At 35.2% G+C, this 13728-nt stretch overlaps 2 protein-coding genes across 3 annotated transcripts; one reads left to right on the forward strand and one right to left on the reverse strand.

The window, feature by feature from the left end:
• The first annotated feature begins 2320 nt into the window (after positions 1-2320).
• On the forward strand, positions 2321-8372 carry LOC104247754 (acyl-coenzyme A oxidase 4, peroxisomal). 2 transcript variants are annotated; one of them, XM_009803850.2, is made up of 14 exons: positions 2321-2339; positions 2424-2471; positions 3424-3528; positions 3818-3924; positions 4118-4195; positions 4272-4395; positions 4652-4725; positions 4814-4873; positions 5007-5116; positions 5341-5500; positions 6674-6750; positions 7530-7701; positions 7778-7870; positions 8032-8372. In XM_009803850.2, the coding sequence occupies exons 3-14, from the start codon at positions 3429-3431 to the stop codon at positions 8161-8163; spliced, it is 1287 nt and encodes a 428-aa protein (XP_009802152.1). In that variant the 5' UTR covers positions 2321-2339; positions 2424-2471; positions 3424-3428; the 3' UTR covers positions 8164-8372. The 2 variants fall into 2 exon arrangements, with proteins under 2 accessions (XP_009802152.1, XP_070021278.1); XM_070165177.1 differs by lacking the exon at positions 2321-2339 and having other exon boundaries at positions 2349-2471; positions 3424-3525.
• Positions 8373-11131: 2759 nt separating this feature from the next.
• On the reverse strand, positions 11132-12560 carry LOC104247755 (protein ZW2-like). Its single transcript, XM_009803851.2, has 2 exons — positions 12054-12560; positions 11132-11657 (listed from the first exon to the last, which is right to left on the reverse strand). The coding sequence occupies exons 1-2, from the start codon at positions 12438-12440 to the stop codon at positions 11301-11303; spliced, it is 744 nt and encodes a 247-aa protein (XP_009802153.1). The 5' UTR covers positions 12441-12560; the 3' UTR covers positions 11132-11300.
• Positions 12561-13728: the final 1168 nt, after the last annotated feature.

Below are 13728 nucleotides of genomic sequence, written 5' to 3' on the forward strand. Positions count from 1 at the left end.
GGGACAATTCCCTCTTACAAGGTTAGATAGGAGACTCACCTCGCTCCAAAGCATACTTCCAATTCCAAGAACGAGCTCAAACTCTCAATTTGGAGCCGAACGATCCAAAACTAGATAAACGAGGTAGGAACTAGTCAATACAAGCTCACAAGATCGCATTCTAACTATTTAAGTAATTTTCCAACCTTAAACACAAGTTTCCTAAAATCCGACCCCGGGACCACGTGCCCAGATTCCGAAATTGTTCGAAGAAAGTTATTCTTTATAACCTAAGGATCAATAATATATGATTTATAACGCATTTCATAACAAATTTTGTGGTTAAATCTAACTTTTATCAAAACCCTAGGCTTTGCTCTAACCCCATGATTTTACCTTAATCTTTGTATGTTAATCCACCCAAGACTCAAGTAATAAACTAGAAATAAGTAGGGTAAACTTACCTCAAGATGCTAGGTGAAGGTCCTCTCTCAAGAGCTCCAAAGTTGCCCAATGGGTGAGTGAAAAATGGCCAAAATGACTTAGAGCCCGTAATAAATGAAGCTCACTACTTCAGTAATTTTCGCATCTGCGGTCCCGCTTCTACGAGAGAAAGGCCGCATTTGTGGAATTGGCCAAGTGGGCTGGGACCGCTCTTGCGGTCTTGAAGCCGCTTCTACGATTTTGGGCCTGGCTTGCCTTGGCCGCATCTGCGAGAGGATGACCGCTTCTGCGGTCTCGCACCTGCGACTGACCAACCGCAGGTGCGGTTATGAAAGCAACCTGAAGCTTCAGCTCTTCTCAAATTTTCCAACTTCACTCGAGCCTCGTCCAATTGACGCTCGGGGCTCCCGGGCCCCGCCCGAACATACCGACAAGTTTGAAATCATGAAACGGACCCGCTCGAACCTTTGGAACGCCCGAAACAACGCTAAATCTAAGAATCGCCCCCTAAAACCAATTGGATCAAACTTATGAACTTCAAGTTCTTCAATTCACTTCTAACGTGCTGAAACGTACTTATACTACTCGGATAGACACCAAATTTTGCGGGCAAGTCTTAAATGTTATATTGAACCTGTACTGGGCTCCGAAACCAACATACGAGCCCGATACCAACGAGATCAATCATTATTTAGTTTCTTTAAATCCTTAGAATTTCAGTTTTAACAATTTCAAATAAAAATTCATTACTCGGGCTAGAGACCTCGGAATTCGATTCCGGGCATACGCCCAGGTCCCATATTTTCGTACGGACCCTCTGGGACCGCCAAAACACGAACCCAGGTCCGTTTGCTAAAAATATTGACCAAAGTCAAACTTAGCCTTTTAAGAAAATCTTAAGGAATCAAATGAGCCTATTCCAACCCAAACTCTTCCAAATCCCGAACCAACCATCCCCGCAGGTCGTAAATTAGTTAAAGCATGCGCGAAAAGTTTTATTTAGAGGAACGGGGCTCTAAAAAGCAAAATGACCAATCGGGTCGTTACATTTTTACCCTTTAAAATATAGAGTTCAGATTAGACAATACAGTAATTTGAGTATTTTATTAATATACCGAAAGTAGTCATTTAATTAATTTCCCTATAATTTAAGAATAGTTATTTAATTATTCTCCTATTATTAACACTCTTGGAAAGTTAATAAAATTTTGCCTCTTCCATCAACTCCCTACATTTGGCTAATTCTCACACACTTTTATTTTTTGTTAGGAGTCGTTATTATTTGGTAAAATTTTTGAAGGATTAATTTTCCATGAAAAAATATTTTCGATATTTTTCACGTGCGACGTGCGTATCGTAAGACTAGTTACTGAATCAAACCCCTTATTCAATAGAGCCCGATTAGTAGGTAAAGCTCTATAATCAGGTATGCTTCTCAAATTAGGAGTTGTTAAAGCTTCTCTTATTGTAGATTAGAAAATTTACTTATCTAAATAGGGATTTTAATAAAGACTATTTGCAGACTCAATTTAATAATTCAATGCAATTATGCAAACCGATAAGATTGATTCCTAATTTAAGATTGATTCCTAGTTAGATGCAGGTTGTCTGTTAGTTTGTGGTCTAATTGTCTACTATTATTAAAAACACGTATTCCTTTTGGTCCAAGGTATTATCCAAAGTGGAAGGATATAGACATGGTCTCTGACATTGTTATATTATCCACAGGCAACAACTTGTCATACGTCATGCGCTGTGTATAATTAAATGTACCTTTTTTCGAGAAGTTTTATTTTTTATCTTGATACTAATGGTATTAGGTTCCTTTTTATTTTTTATCTCATGCAATCTTATATAAAATAAAAAGAAAAAGAGTGATTTGGACGTATTCTTGTTTCTGACGTGCATTTTTACCGGTAAATATCTAAATTTTGGTTTTAAATCCACCTAGAACTGCGTGCCACGCTAATCTACTTTAGTTTCATCTCCTCTACTAACAGCTGACTGCATCTTAATCTCCGTCAAAGTTCCATCATCCAAATATCAAGGTGCATATTTTCTTCTTCTAAATTTTCGAGGATTTTTCTTTAATTTATTCTTTAACTCAATCACTATGTTACCATTTTACTCATTAATAGTAATTTGTTAGATTTCAATGGTGTATCTTTTTCTTTTGAAAATTTTAGTTAGTTGCTTCTGAGTTACATTCGGATAAACATAAAATATATTAAAATTAATTTTTGATTTCCTTTATGATTTGTTTCGGAAATTGAAGAGCTAAGAAAAAGGGTCAAGATTTGAACTTTGGGGGAAGGGGATATTAGTTTCCTAGAATTGGTTAATTGGGCTACACTTTGAATCTTTGAATGGTGAATAAAACTGAGGAATTTGTAGAATCCTGGTATGTGACTTTAATATATTTAGATTGTACATGTTTGATCTTCAAATCATTTGTTTTAAACTTATGCATTGAGGCTGATTTTGTGAGACTACTAGGGTAATTTTGCCCAATTGAATAGACTATACCCTTACATATCAATAACGGTATCCTTATTTAGTCCTGCTTTGACTTGTTTGGTTAAGGAATTACTCCCTCTATTTCAATTTACGTGACATAGTTTGACCGTCATGGGGTTTAAGAAAGAAAGGAAGACCTTTGAAACTTATCGCTTTAAACATGCCATAATATTTGTGTGGCTGTAAAACTTATGAACTTGTAGTCTTAAACATGCCATAACATTTGCGTGGCTAAAAAGCTTCTTGTTAACTGAAAAATGAGAAGTTTAAGGTTAATTGTTTACAAATATAGAAATGTGTCATTCTTTTTGGAACGGATTAATAGTATCACATAAACTGAAATGGATAGAGTACATTACATAGGACAAAGTGAACTAGGCAAAGAGCTCTTTTTATTTTTATGAAGGTTTGGTTTTGTATGTACCTAGTTCTCCTATGAGCCATTTGATTGAGGACTAACATTGATCAGTGATCACGATGCAGCGAAAATGCAGAAAGAGGCAAAAAGCTCCTATTTTGATATGCCAGCATTGGATGTTTCTGTTGCATTTCCTCAAGCAACTCCAGCCTCCAACTTTCCTAAATGCAGTAGGATCGAAACCTGATTCTATTTATATATTTACTTGCTCTGTTTTATCACTTGAATATACAAAGTCTCCACTCTTTTCAAGAATGTAATAAATTGCTTGATGTGCTTATTTGTATGCCATTGATTGAAGTCATTCAACATTTGGCCAGATTGTACTTCTACTAGTTTTTTATGGGTGTGCTATTTCTAAAAACAATTATGTGATAAGAGGAAAAAACTTTGTTGCTTTCTATCTTTGCCTCCTTATTTTGGGGGGTCATTGCGCTGACTGTGATGTGAACTTTACAGCTTCAGACTATTATCAGTTTGACGATCTGTTGACTCCTGAGGAGCAAGCCGTCAGAATGAAAGTGCGGGAATGCATGGAGAAAGAGGTTGCTCCTGTAATGACGAAGGTACTCCCTTTGTTCTCTGTATTTGTTTGATGTGCTAATATCTTTTTGGATTCCATTATCGCAATAATTGCTAATGTTGTGGGTAGAAAACAAAGATGTATCCTTAATGCTTCAAGTCTCACATCTTCTGAGCAAATCTTTTACTGCTATATATGCGCTTTAAAATGAACCCCTTTTTAATGTTTCTGAACAGTACTGGGAGAAGGCAGAGTTTCCTTTTGAAGTCATTCCGAAGCTTGGCGCTTTGCACATTGCTGGCGGCACTATCAAGGTGTTTTAGAGCTTGACAAAAATCTATATTTATGACTTTGAGCGTCCATGAGGAATGTACTTACTTGTTGCTTCAGGGGTATGGTTGTCCAGGTTTCTCAATAACTGGAAGTGCCGTTTCTGCAGCAGAAGTTGCGCGAGTTGATGCAAGCTGCTCTACATTCATTTTGGTGCATTCATCTTTAGCAATGCTCACCATTGGTAAGTCTTGTTATTGTTTGAAAATTGCTGCTGTGTATCCTTTCTGCTTTGTAGACACGTTGTTTGTCGTAGAAGGTATAGCTCTATTTACCAGAGAGTAGTATTAGTCAACTGATCTTTTGGCAGGAGATATTTTTTATTTTATAGAATGAAATCATTCCATTACTACTAACTCAAGAAATAGACATCTCTGAGATATACAGTTTATGTCGATATGAGGTGAACTAATTATACCTTGTTGGTCTGTCAAGAATAGGGCTATGTGGGTCCGAAATGCAAAAGCAGAAGTACTTGCCGTCATTGGCTGAACTTAACTCTATAGCTTGTTGGGTAAGAAACTTTTGTTATGGTCATTTCTTCAGTATTTGTATCTGCAGTTACCAAACATAAGTTTGTAATCTCTGTTCTTTGAACTTAGGGGCTAACTGAGCCGGACAATGGAAGTGATGCAAGTGCTTTAGGGACAACTGCCAGAAAGGTCTAGATTCTGCATTTTAATTTCAATCTTCAGTTTCTATGCTGTTCTGAATTTGATTTCCTTTTTTAATTTAGGAATAGGTTGCTAAATATTCTTCTGCAAATTCTGTTATCTTCCTGATTCTAAATGATAGGTTGAAGGAGGTTGGATCCTTGAAGGGCAAAAGCGTTGGATAGGAAATGCAACTTTTGCAGATATACTGGTTATTTTTGCTAGAAATACATCGACAAACCAGATAAACGGGTAAGTACCCACATACTGTTTCTATTGAATGTTAGTTTCGCTGGTAACTTAGGATCATACGAAATATCTCGTGGAATATGACTCTGCATCATAGTTATGAGAATAAAATGACTTTTGCTTTGGATTTCTCTTTGTCCCTTCACATGAAGGTAGACCTTCCCTTGCATCCTCCCTCTTGACCATTTTAGTTTGTTTCTCACTATTGGTTTTTGCCTTTGTCTCAGTTTCATAGTAAAGAAGGATGCTCCAGGATTGCAAGCTACTAAAATAGAAAACAAAATTGGACTACGGATGGTTCAAAATGGAGACATTCTCTTAAAGAAAGTTTTTGTCCCTGATGAGGATAGACTACCTGGTGTCAATTCTTTCCAGGATACGAACAAGGTACGTAATATTGCTGGATATTTGTTCATTGATCAACCCTCAGCTAAAGAGTTTTCCTGCTGTGAGGAAAGAAAAAGACCAACAGAGTGAATTTACACCTTTCTTTCCAATTGAACAAAACAACCTGTAATTTTTTAATTTTTGCTTGATTGGCCTCTCTATTGCAATACATTTCACCATCTCCCTACCTTCAACAATAAAAAGTAGGAAAAGAATAAGGAGAATAGTGATGTTACAAATATCATTTTGTTTTATATGAATAACTTAATTCATTTGTATTGGTAATTGCACAATTGGTATCCTCGGAGTCCAGTTGAAGACCCTATTTCTCATGTCAAAGGACGTTGTACATGCCACAAATAGTGCACCTCAGCCTTGTTGCTAATTGTTTCATTATGTGTGTAGATTTTCATCTTCATCTGAACAGAAAATTGTATGTCTTTCAATTATGTTAGTGGAGTTTCTTGTACTTACGTATCAGAGTGCATCTCACCCCTCAGGAAAATGAAGGGAAAAAAATAAAGAGAAGAAAAGAAACATAAAACCGGATAAAAAGGGAAACAAATTTTAAGGGATTATCTCATCCTTTTAAAAAAATCATGCATTTCCTTCTTATGGTGGGATTAACAAAGCACCTCACAAATGCCACAGCATGTAACATACTACACGTCATGTACAGTGACTCTTCTTGCCATCTCATGATGCAGTTGATATGTAGGTGATTCCCCTTATATTTTTGGCAAAGTTTCTTAAATTCCATTTCGACTTTCTACTGCACAGAACAGAAGAACATTCTTGTCCTCTAATACTTGATTTCTCCATTTTACCTTGATAAACATGTTTTTACGAATACAGACTATGCCAAGTAGGCATGCCGAGTCTTATGGATGCTCCAAAATCTACATTAGGCTAAATCCTGAAGATACTTATGTAAAGCTCAAACCAGTACCAACCAAATATGTGTAAGACCTGATAACCTAGCCTTTCTCACATACACTCAAATCGCTTTTCTCCACCCTCTAGTTTTGCTCACATCTTGGCTTCCTTTTTTTTAAAATGTGTTTTAGTCTACAGTAATTGTTTATTTTAATATTGTTGGTTTGATATTGGCGATTGATTTAACTAGCTGATAGCTGTGTTATTGTTTCATTATCTTTCTCTTTCCTTGAACAGGTGCTTGCTGTATCACGTGTCATGGTTGCATGGCAGCCTATTGGCATTACAATGGGTGTTTATGATATGTGTCACAGGTAACAATAGATAAGCTCATCAGTTTTTGTTTATCATAAAATGGAAGTTGTTGTGGCATGCTTCATATCATGGACTTTGACCTAATTAATATTTAGTGAAGTAAGGAAGCTGAGTTTTGAGACTGGTATTCTGTGTTGTGCCGTGGTAGAAAAAGAAGTACTTAACCATCCTCTATTCAAGATTCCTTTGATAGATTCCTTTCTCCAGACAACTGCATATTGTAGTCTCACAGTATAACAGATGATTTGTCATGTAACTTTTACTGATATTCATTGTTCTTTAAACGAGATAGTCTGATCAAAGTGTGTGACCATCTAAAAGCTTATGATGATAGAGAAACACAGTTTTAATTACTTAATTATATCTTCAACACGTCCCCTTACGTGCGGGTTTGATTTTTTTCATGAGTCAAGCACGTGGAAATTCTTTTTGATAATAGATAGAGGTGAGACTCGAACCTAGGACCTCTGCTTCGATACCATGTCAAAGTGTGAGACCGTTCATCTAAAAGCTTAAGCTGATAGAGAGAACATTTTCAATTACTTAAATATGTCTTCAACAAGTCTAATAACGTGGAAGTTCTTAGACTAACCAATGAGAATGATGTAAGACCCTCTCTGAAAGTAAATAGATGTTAGTTCGTATGAGCTCTTTAGCCATATGGCTCACCATAAGAACTTGTATGAGCCTTCCATTATCCCCTCTCCTTTGTCAATGTTATTCTAGAGTTCCCTTTTTCAGACTTTTGTGTTGGCTAAATTTTCTGTGAAACTCCAAGGTACTTGAAGGAGAGGAAGCAGTTTGGAGCTCCATTGGCCGCTTTCCAGATCAACCAACAGAAATTGGTTCAGATGTTGGGCAACATTCAGGCAATGATTCTTGTCGGTTGGCGGCTTTGCAAGCTATATGAGAGTGGTAAAATGACTCCTGGCCATGCAAGCTTGGGGAAAGTAAGTCCTCTTTCTTCACATTATTAAATGTTTGATACATGCCCTTTTGGACTGAGTAACAAATTGTTTGCTTCAGTCATGGATTACTTTGAGGGCCAGAGAGACAGTTTCTCTTGGACGGGAATTACTAGGTGGCAATGGAATCTTGGCTGAGTTTTTAGTTGCAAAGGTTTGTGAACAATATCCGAATGCTCCCTGCCCTGTTAGATACAAAACATGGAACATTTAGCGCTATGAAATTTCACTCGCAAATCATGTAGAGATATCATTTAATGCTTGCAGCTTACTTTATTATGCTCTCATGCTTTCCATTTCATTCTTGGCGTGCAGGCATTTTGCGATTTGGAGCCCATCTACACATATGAAGGTACTTACGATATCAACACGTTGGTAACAGGCAGAGAAATTACTGGTCTTGCCAGTTTCAAGCCTGCACCATTGAGGCAAAAGAGTCGCCTGTAACAATCTTCCTTCCATCTGTTTTAGCACCTGTAACTCTGGAATACTTATAGGCAAAGAAAGAACTACTTAAGAATTTAAATTCCGTGGAGATTTTTTAACGTTAATAACGGCAACGAAGTTAGTTTACCACATATTGTAATAATGGCAACCTATATATGATTCAACTTTGTTTTATTCAAGAAAATCTGATGATGGAAATTAGCTACTAATCTTTCTCACTTGGAATACATGCAGTTATCTGTTGCTTGCATATATAGGGTTTTTCATAACTTTTTTTGGGGGGGTTGGGGGGGGGGGGGGTTCACTCGGTATCAATATCCGTTTTAGGCCTTGTCTAATTTCGATTCAAGCTGTGTAAGACCCATTAAAGGGTGATTTGCTCCCTATTACGTTAGCATAAGACCCATTAAGAGGGAATTGCACCCTACTAGGAATATTAGTTGTATGAAGTAGGAAAACCATCTGAAAAAACATATAATTGAGTTTGTCAAGTTTGAAAAATTAAATTTCTTTAGCAATTCATCTAACCACTTGTCTAGAAAAATTTGTAAAAATAGCACGGGCTAGCCAGTTTTCGGACTGATCATTCAAAAATAGTCAGTGTTTGTAAAGTCATTGAAAAATAGTCATTGTTTTGCTGCAACACGGAAAGTTCCAGCATAATATACTGGAGATCGGTGCACCTGTGTATGAACTTCCAGCATATTATGCTAGAACTCTAAACTCCAACACGCGGAAAGTTCTAGTATATTATGCTGGACCGGTATATTATACTGAAACTCCAGTATATTATACTGGAGTATTTTTTCGGATTTTGAACAGTGTTTTCGTTCAAATTTATCTTTATATGAAAAGTGATTAAATTTCGATTACTTTTGAAACTGTAGCTATTTTTGAATGACCACTGGTAAATCTGGCGATTTTTGAATTTCTCCCGAAAAATTTATACTCCAGTTTAACATGATAGTGCTAACATCAAAATGTAGGGCATATCAGTCGAAGAATTAGTTTAGTCAAGTTGAAGTCTGTTTGCTCAAACTTGTGGAACCTATTTTTTGACGAAACCTACTTATGTTAAATAGAATTTTGCGTCAAATGAAAATTACTTTAAGATAGTAATAATTTGTGTTTATTCAAATTATTTAAAAACACTTTTATTAGTAGATTAGAAAACGATTTGTGTCATATCCTTTTTTTGGCGCAAATTACAAAAAAGGACACGTAAAAGTATTTTTAGAACTAGTATTACTTAGAGATAAATGACTTGAAATATTTATTATGAGAAACTTTAAAATTAAAATCACGAGAGAGAGAGAGAGAACAAGTTTATGAGACTCTGATCATAGATGTGGGGACAACGTTACATGAGATTAGTTTTGTGTTGAAATTTTTTAAAAATACTTCCAATAAGAAAAGTATTTGTAACCAATAACAACGACAAAGGAAATGAAAAATGAAAAGAATTATCCAAAATAAGTTACTCCCTCTGTTTACTTTTACTTGTCCAGTATTCTAAAAATGAATTTTCACTTTTCCTTGTCACTTGTAGCATATCAAGAGAGACAACTTCTTTTTTGTTATACCCACATAATTTAATTACTCATTTCAAATCATTTTCTCAAATCCATTAAAAATATGCATCAATTAGTATGAGTATCATAGTAAATTATGCACTTTATTTTTTTTAAGAGGTGTTCAAAATACATATTGGATAAGTAAAAGTTAACGGAGGGAGTACTATTTAGGTACACCCATTAAAAAGTAAAGAATAAAAGCGCATTTTCAAACTATTTAGTCCCACAGAAAATTTGGAAAAGAAAAAAAGAACTATTTTTTTCCTGATCGAAACCGTTGCTTCCTAGATGGACTCATCCCTTCAAATATTTAGCTCGTCCAATTCAATAATATGGTACTATTTTTTTACCTTAACTTTTTTTTATTTCTCAGACAAAAATTTGAAACTGAGGGGGAAGGAAAAGCTACAACTAATAATTAACGTGTTTAGATTAAATCATATAATTTAACCATACAAAATTGAAAATTAAGAAAAAAAATATATATCACCTAAACATAGTTAAGTAATAAGCATTGATTTAGACATATCGGACACAAATAAATTTTTATCATAATAATCTAGAAACAATAATATTATTACCAGATAAGAGCAAATGTTGATCCAGGACCTAAAAGATATCATCACTTTTGATAAAGGTAACCGCAAGGGCTTTTTTTACTTTTGGTCCGTGTTAAAAATTATTTACATTCATTAGTCAAAAAAGTACATAAATTTTATATAATATATATATATATATATATATATATATATATATATTTTGAGAGTGGATATACAATATAATTTTTCCTAACCGCAAAGGGATAAATATGCGAAACTTTCGTAGGGAATTCAACGTGAGCACGGGTTTCTACCAGAACCCACAGAGGAAAGCAAAACAAAAAACTCATGTTCCTCGTCTTATAAAACAACGGTGGTGGTGCATGTATTAATAAAAGTTGTCGAGGGAGGTGCATTCATGTACTAAAACCTAGATCCAAACTGCACCGCTAACCGAGCGGCGCTGCAATATTTGCATATTTAGACAGAGCCATAGACCTAACACTTATTTATAATGAGGTAATAATTTGACGAATTATATTGTCCACTTAATCTTTGCTTTATCGCCCTAAAATTGTTAAACTATATTTGTAAAATAAAAATAGGCATTCAACTTTATCAAAGAATCACAAAAAAGGGTGTTTATATTTATGGTTTGTGTGATGAGGTCAGAGTTTCAATCTTTTGGCTCCGGACTTTAATCGCCCCTTAAGTTTTTAAGGGGTTGAGTTCTAAATTAATAATTTATACATATTCAATAAATTTTTTAAGATAGATACATAATTCGAACCAAAATTATTGAGCTCGACCAAACCCGCTCTCGACACTCTAGTTCCCTCCTTCTACGGTAGGAAATGCCTGATAAATGCCTGATAAAATATACTCCAAACGATTCTTGAAGTTACACACTAACTATTACAAAAGCTTGGCTTCCTATAGAAACTACCACAAAATTTTGGAAGCCTCAAAAGAAAACAAACTCGCTAGCTAATTAGTGTCTAAAAATCATAAAATCCGTGATTAACTACCAGCCATTTGAAGCTTCATTCTGCTGCCTCTCAGCTTCTCTTTGCATTCCCATCATCCTCAGCCTTAACTGAAGCTGAGCTGCAGCTGTTAAAAACCTCAGACTTTGCAAAGGACTCAGTAATCCTACCACTCTTTCAGCTGTTCTTGTCCTCAATCTATCAGCATCTGTCACCACATTTTCCATGGCTGACTTCAATGTCTCTATGTTTTCATCCCCATCTGTGATTTCAATATTTATGCCGTCAGTGTGTAGAAGTTGCATTCCTACTCGCCGTGCCATTTCAATCAACGGTGGTGCCGCCACGCTCTCTTGAATTTTTGCCAACTCATCCGTCAGAGATTTTTCTTCGACCTGTTGATGTGATGATATAATTAAATAATTAAAAGTATGCTCGAGTACTTAAACTTTAAGATGACATCATCACACAATAAAAAAATAAAAAAAAGTCAAACTCGCACGTGAGCCATGTTAAGACATTAGTTAACTAATTAAAAAAAGGGCTTAACTAATATTCATGGATGGTATAAAAAAAATTATACTATCATATCATAATATTTTATAGCACTCCTAGTAATTAGTAATCTACATATTATTTTTCAAGATCGCAAATGACACTTTATTTATGAAAAATTATTTATAAATATCTTTTAAGTGACCAAATAGTATGCTTATAACATATGTGTATTAAACTGTCAAAAAGGTAAGATCTATCCAACCGCTTAAGATTTTTAAAGGAGATGAACAAACCTTGGTCTCGTATCTCAGCCTGTTGATTCTCTGGACTTGATTTTCACTCAAATCATTAACCGAATCGGTAACCAGGGTAAAAGCTAACCCTGGTTTGAACCCAGTAATCCAAAGGAAAGTCCTCTCAAGTGGAGTAAACCAAGTAGGTGAGAAGACGTGAAAAACATTTCTATGAGACATTCTTGATTTTTCTTCATAGTATTCTTGATAATGAGCTAAAACTCGTGAAATAAGATCTCTAATAGCACCCTCTTGTGTTTCTTCATCAAAAGTGTCCTGTGCTACAAGTAGTTCATCTAAAAATTGTTCTTGCCTAATTAACCAACCTTCTAAAAAACCCCCAAATAAATTATCATCATAACTTCTTCTAAAGGACCCAGCTGGCATCTTTGATTAGTTCCCTTCAGTACAAAGGCAAGTTCAAAAAGAAAGAGAAGTAGAGAAGAGAAGAATAAAGGGAAAGGGATGAGGAAACTAGTGAACGATTGTGTATGTATATATAAATTAAAAGAAGGTGCTATGATCATGGAAATTTCCTCTCTTTTTTTTAAGAATTTTTTTTTTATTGTTCTCTTTTGGTCAGAGTTTTGCTTGGTGGGAAAGAATTCTATGGATGCTTCAAGACTAAGGTTATATTAATTAAAACATGGAACTAAATAGAGGTTATTAGAGAGGAAATAGTGAGGATAAAATACCACTTGGCAGTCCGACTTGGCTTCATTAAAAATCATGAGTTTTAATTGAAATAATGAAATAAATAGCCAATGATATGTTTACACCCAAAGTGAGCCGAAGTCGGAAGTAAAGTCCATTTGTGAGGGGAATGGGAGGGGCGTGGGTGTAAGTCGGTGGCTTTTGTCTTATATAGTAAGAAAAAAGCAGGAGGTGTTGCTTTCCAAACGAAGAGCTTAATATTTAGTGTGTAGCCAAAGAGGATCGACGAGGGTTCTTGTCACGACGACGTGGATCAATATTTAAGAGTGCAAGTAAATGCCATCAGATTCAACTATTAGCTAGGTCGCGTCTAGACTATGTGGTCACCAATATTACACTCAGTTCTCAATTGTGGCGACCATACTCTTTTAAATAGACTTTCAGTATATAAAATACATTTCAAAATAGAATTTTACTATATAAAAAATATATTAAATAGATTGTCACTATACAAAATATATACAAAATAGACATTTCGAATTATTAAATATAATATATTTGGGCCGGAGAAACATTTTGTATCAATGGGAAAAAATATTTTGACGGGCTATAGAGACTCATTTTCTCGATCATCAAACCATGCGATTAGAAGCAAGCGCCGAAGATGGGAAGCCCATGCAAGAAACGCAAGGAAAACTAAGCTTTCTACGAACTCTGCTAGCCGGAAACATTCAGCAGGAAGAAACTGAAAACATAATTAATATCCACTTGTCCTCGTCACAGTATAGCTTTTCTCAACTTAGCTTATCTTGTATGTGTGAGAACAAAATTCACAATCGTAAGTAAAAAAGAAAAAGAAGCTAGTATAAGGAGTTAGTACGCTTTTAACAGTGTGAGGCTTTCGAAACAAATTGTGCAACCTTTGACCCAAAACGAAGAATATTTATAGGATTAGTTACATTCTATAGCAAATGTTGATATTTTATTTATTTTAAATAAATGTTTAAAAAAAAATATTTCA

The sequence above is a fragment of the Nicotiana sylvestris genome, chromosome 12 (genome assembly GCF_000393655.2).
Source record: "Nicotiana sylvestris chromosome 12, ASM39365v2, whole genome shotgun sequence".
Classification (NCBI taxonomy): Eukaryota; Viridiplantae; Streptophyta; class Magnoliopsida; order Solanales; family Solanaceae; genus Nicotiana; species Nicotiana sylvestris.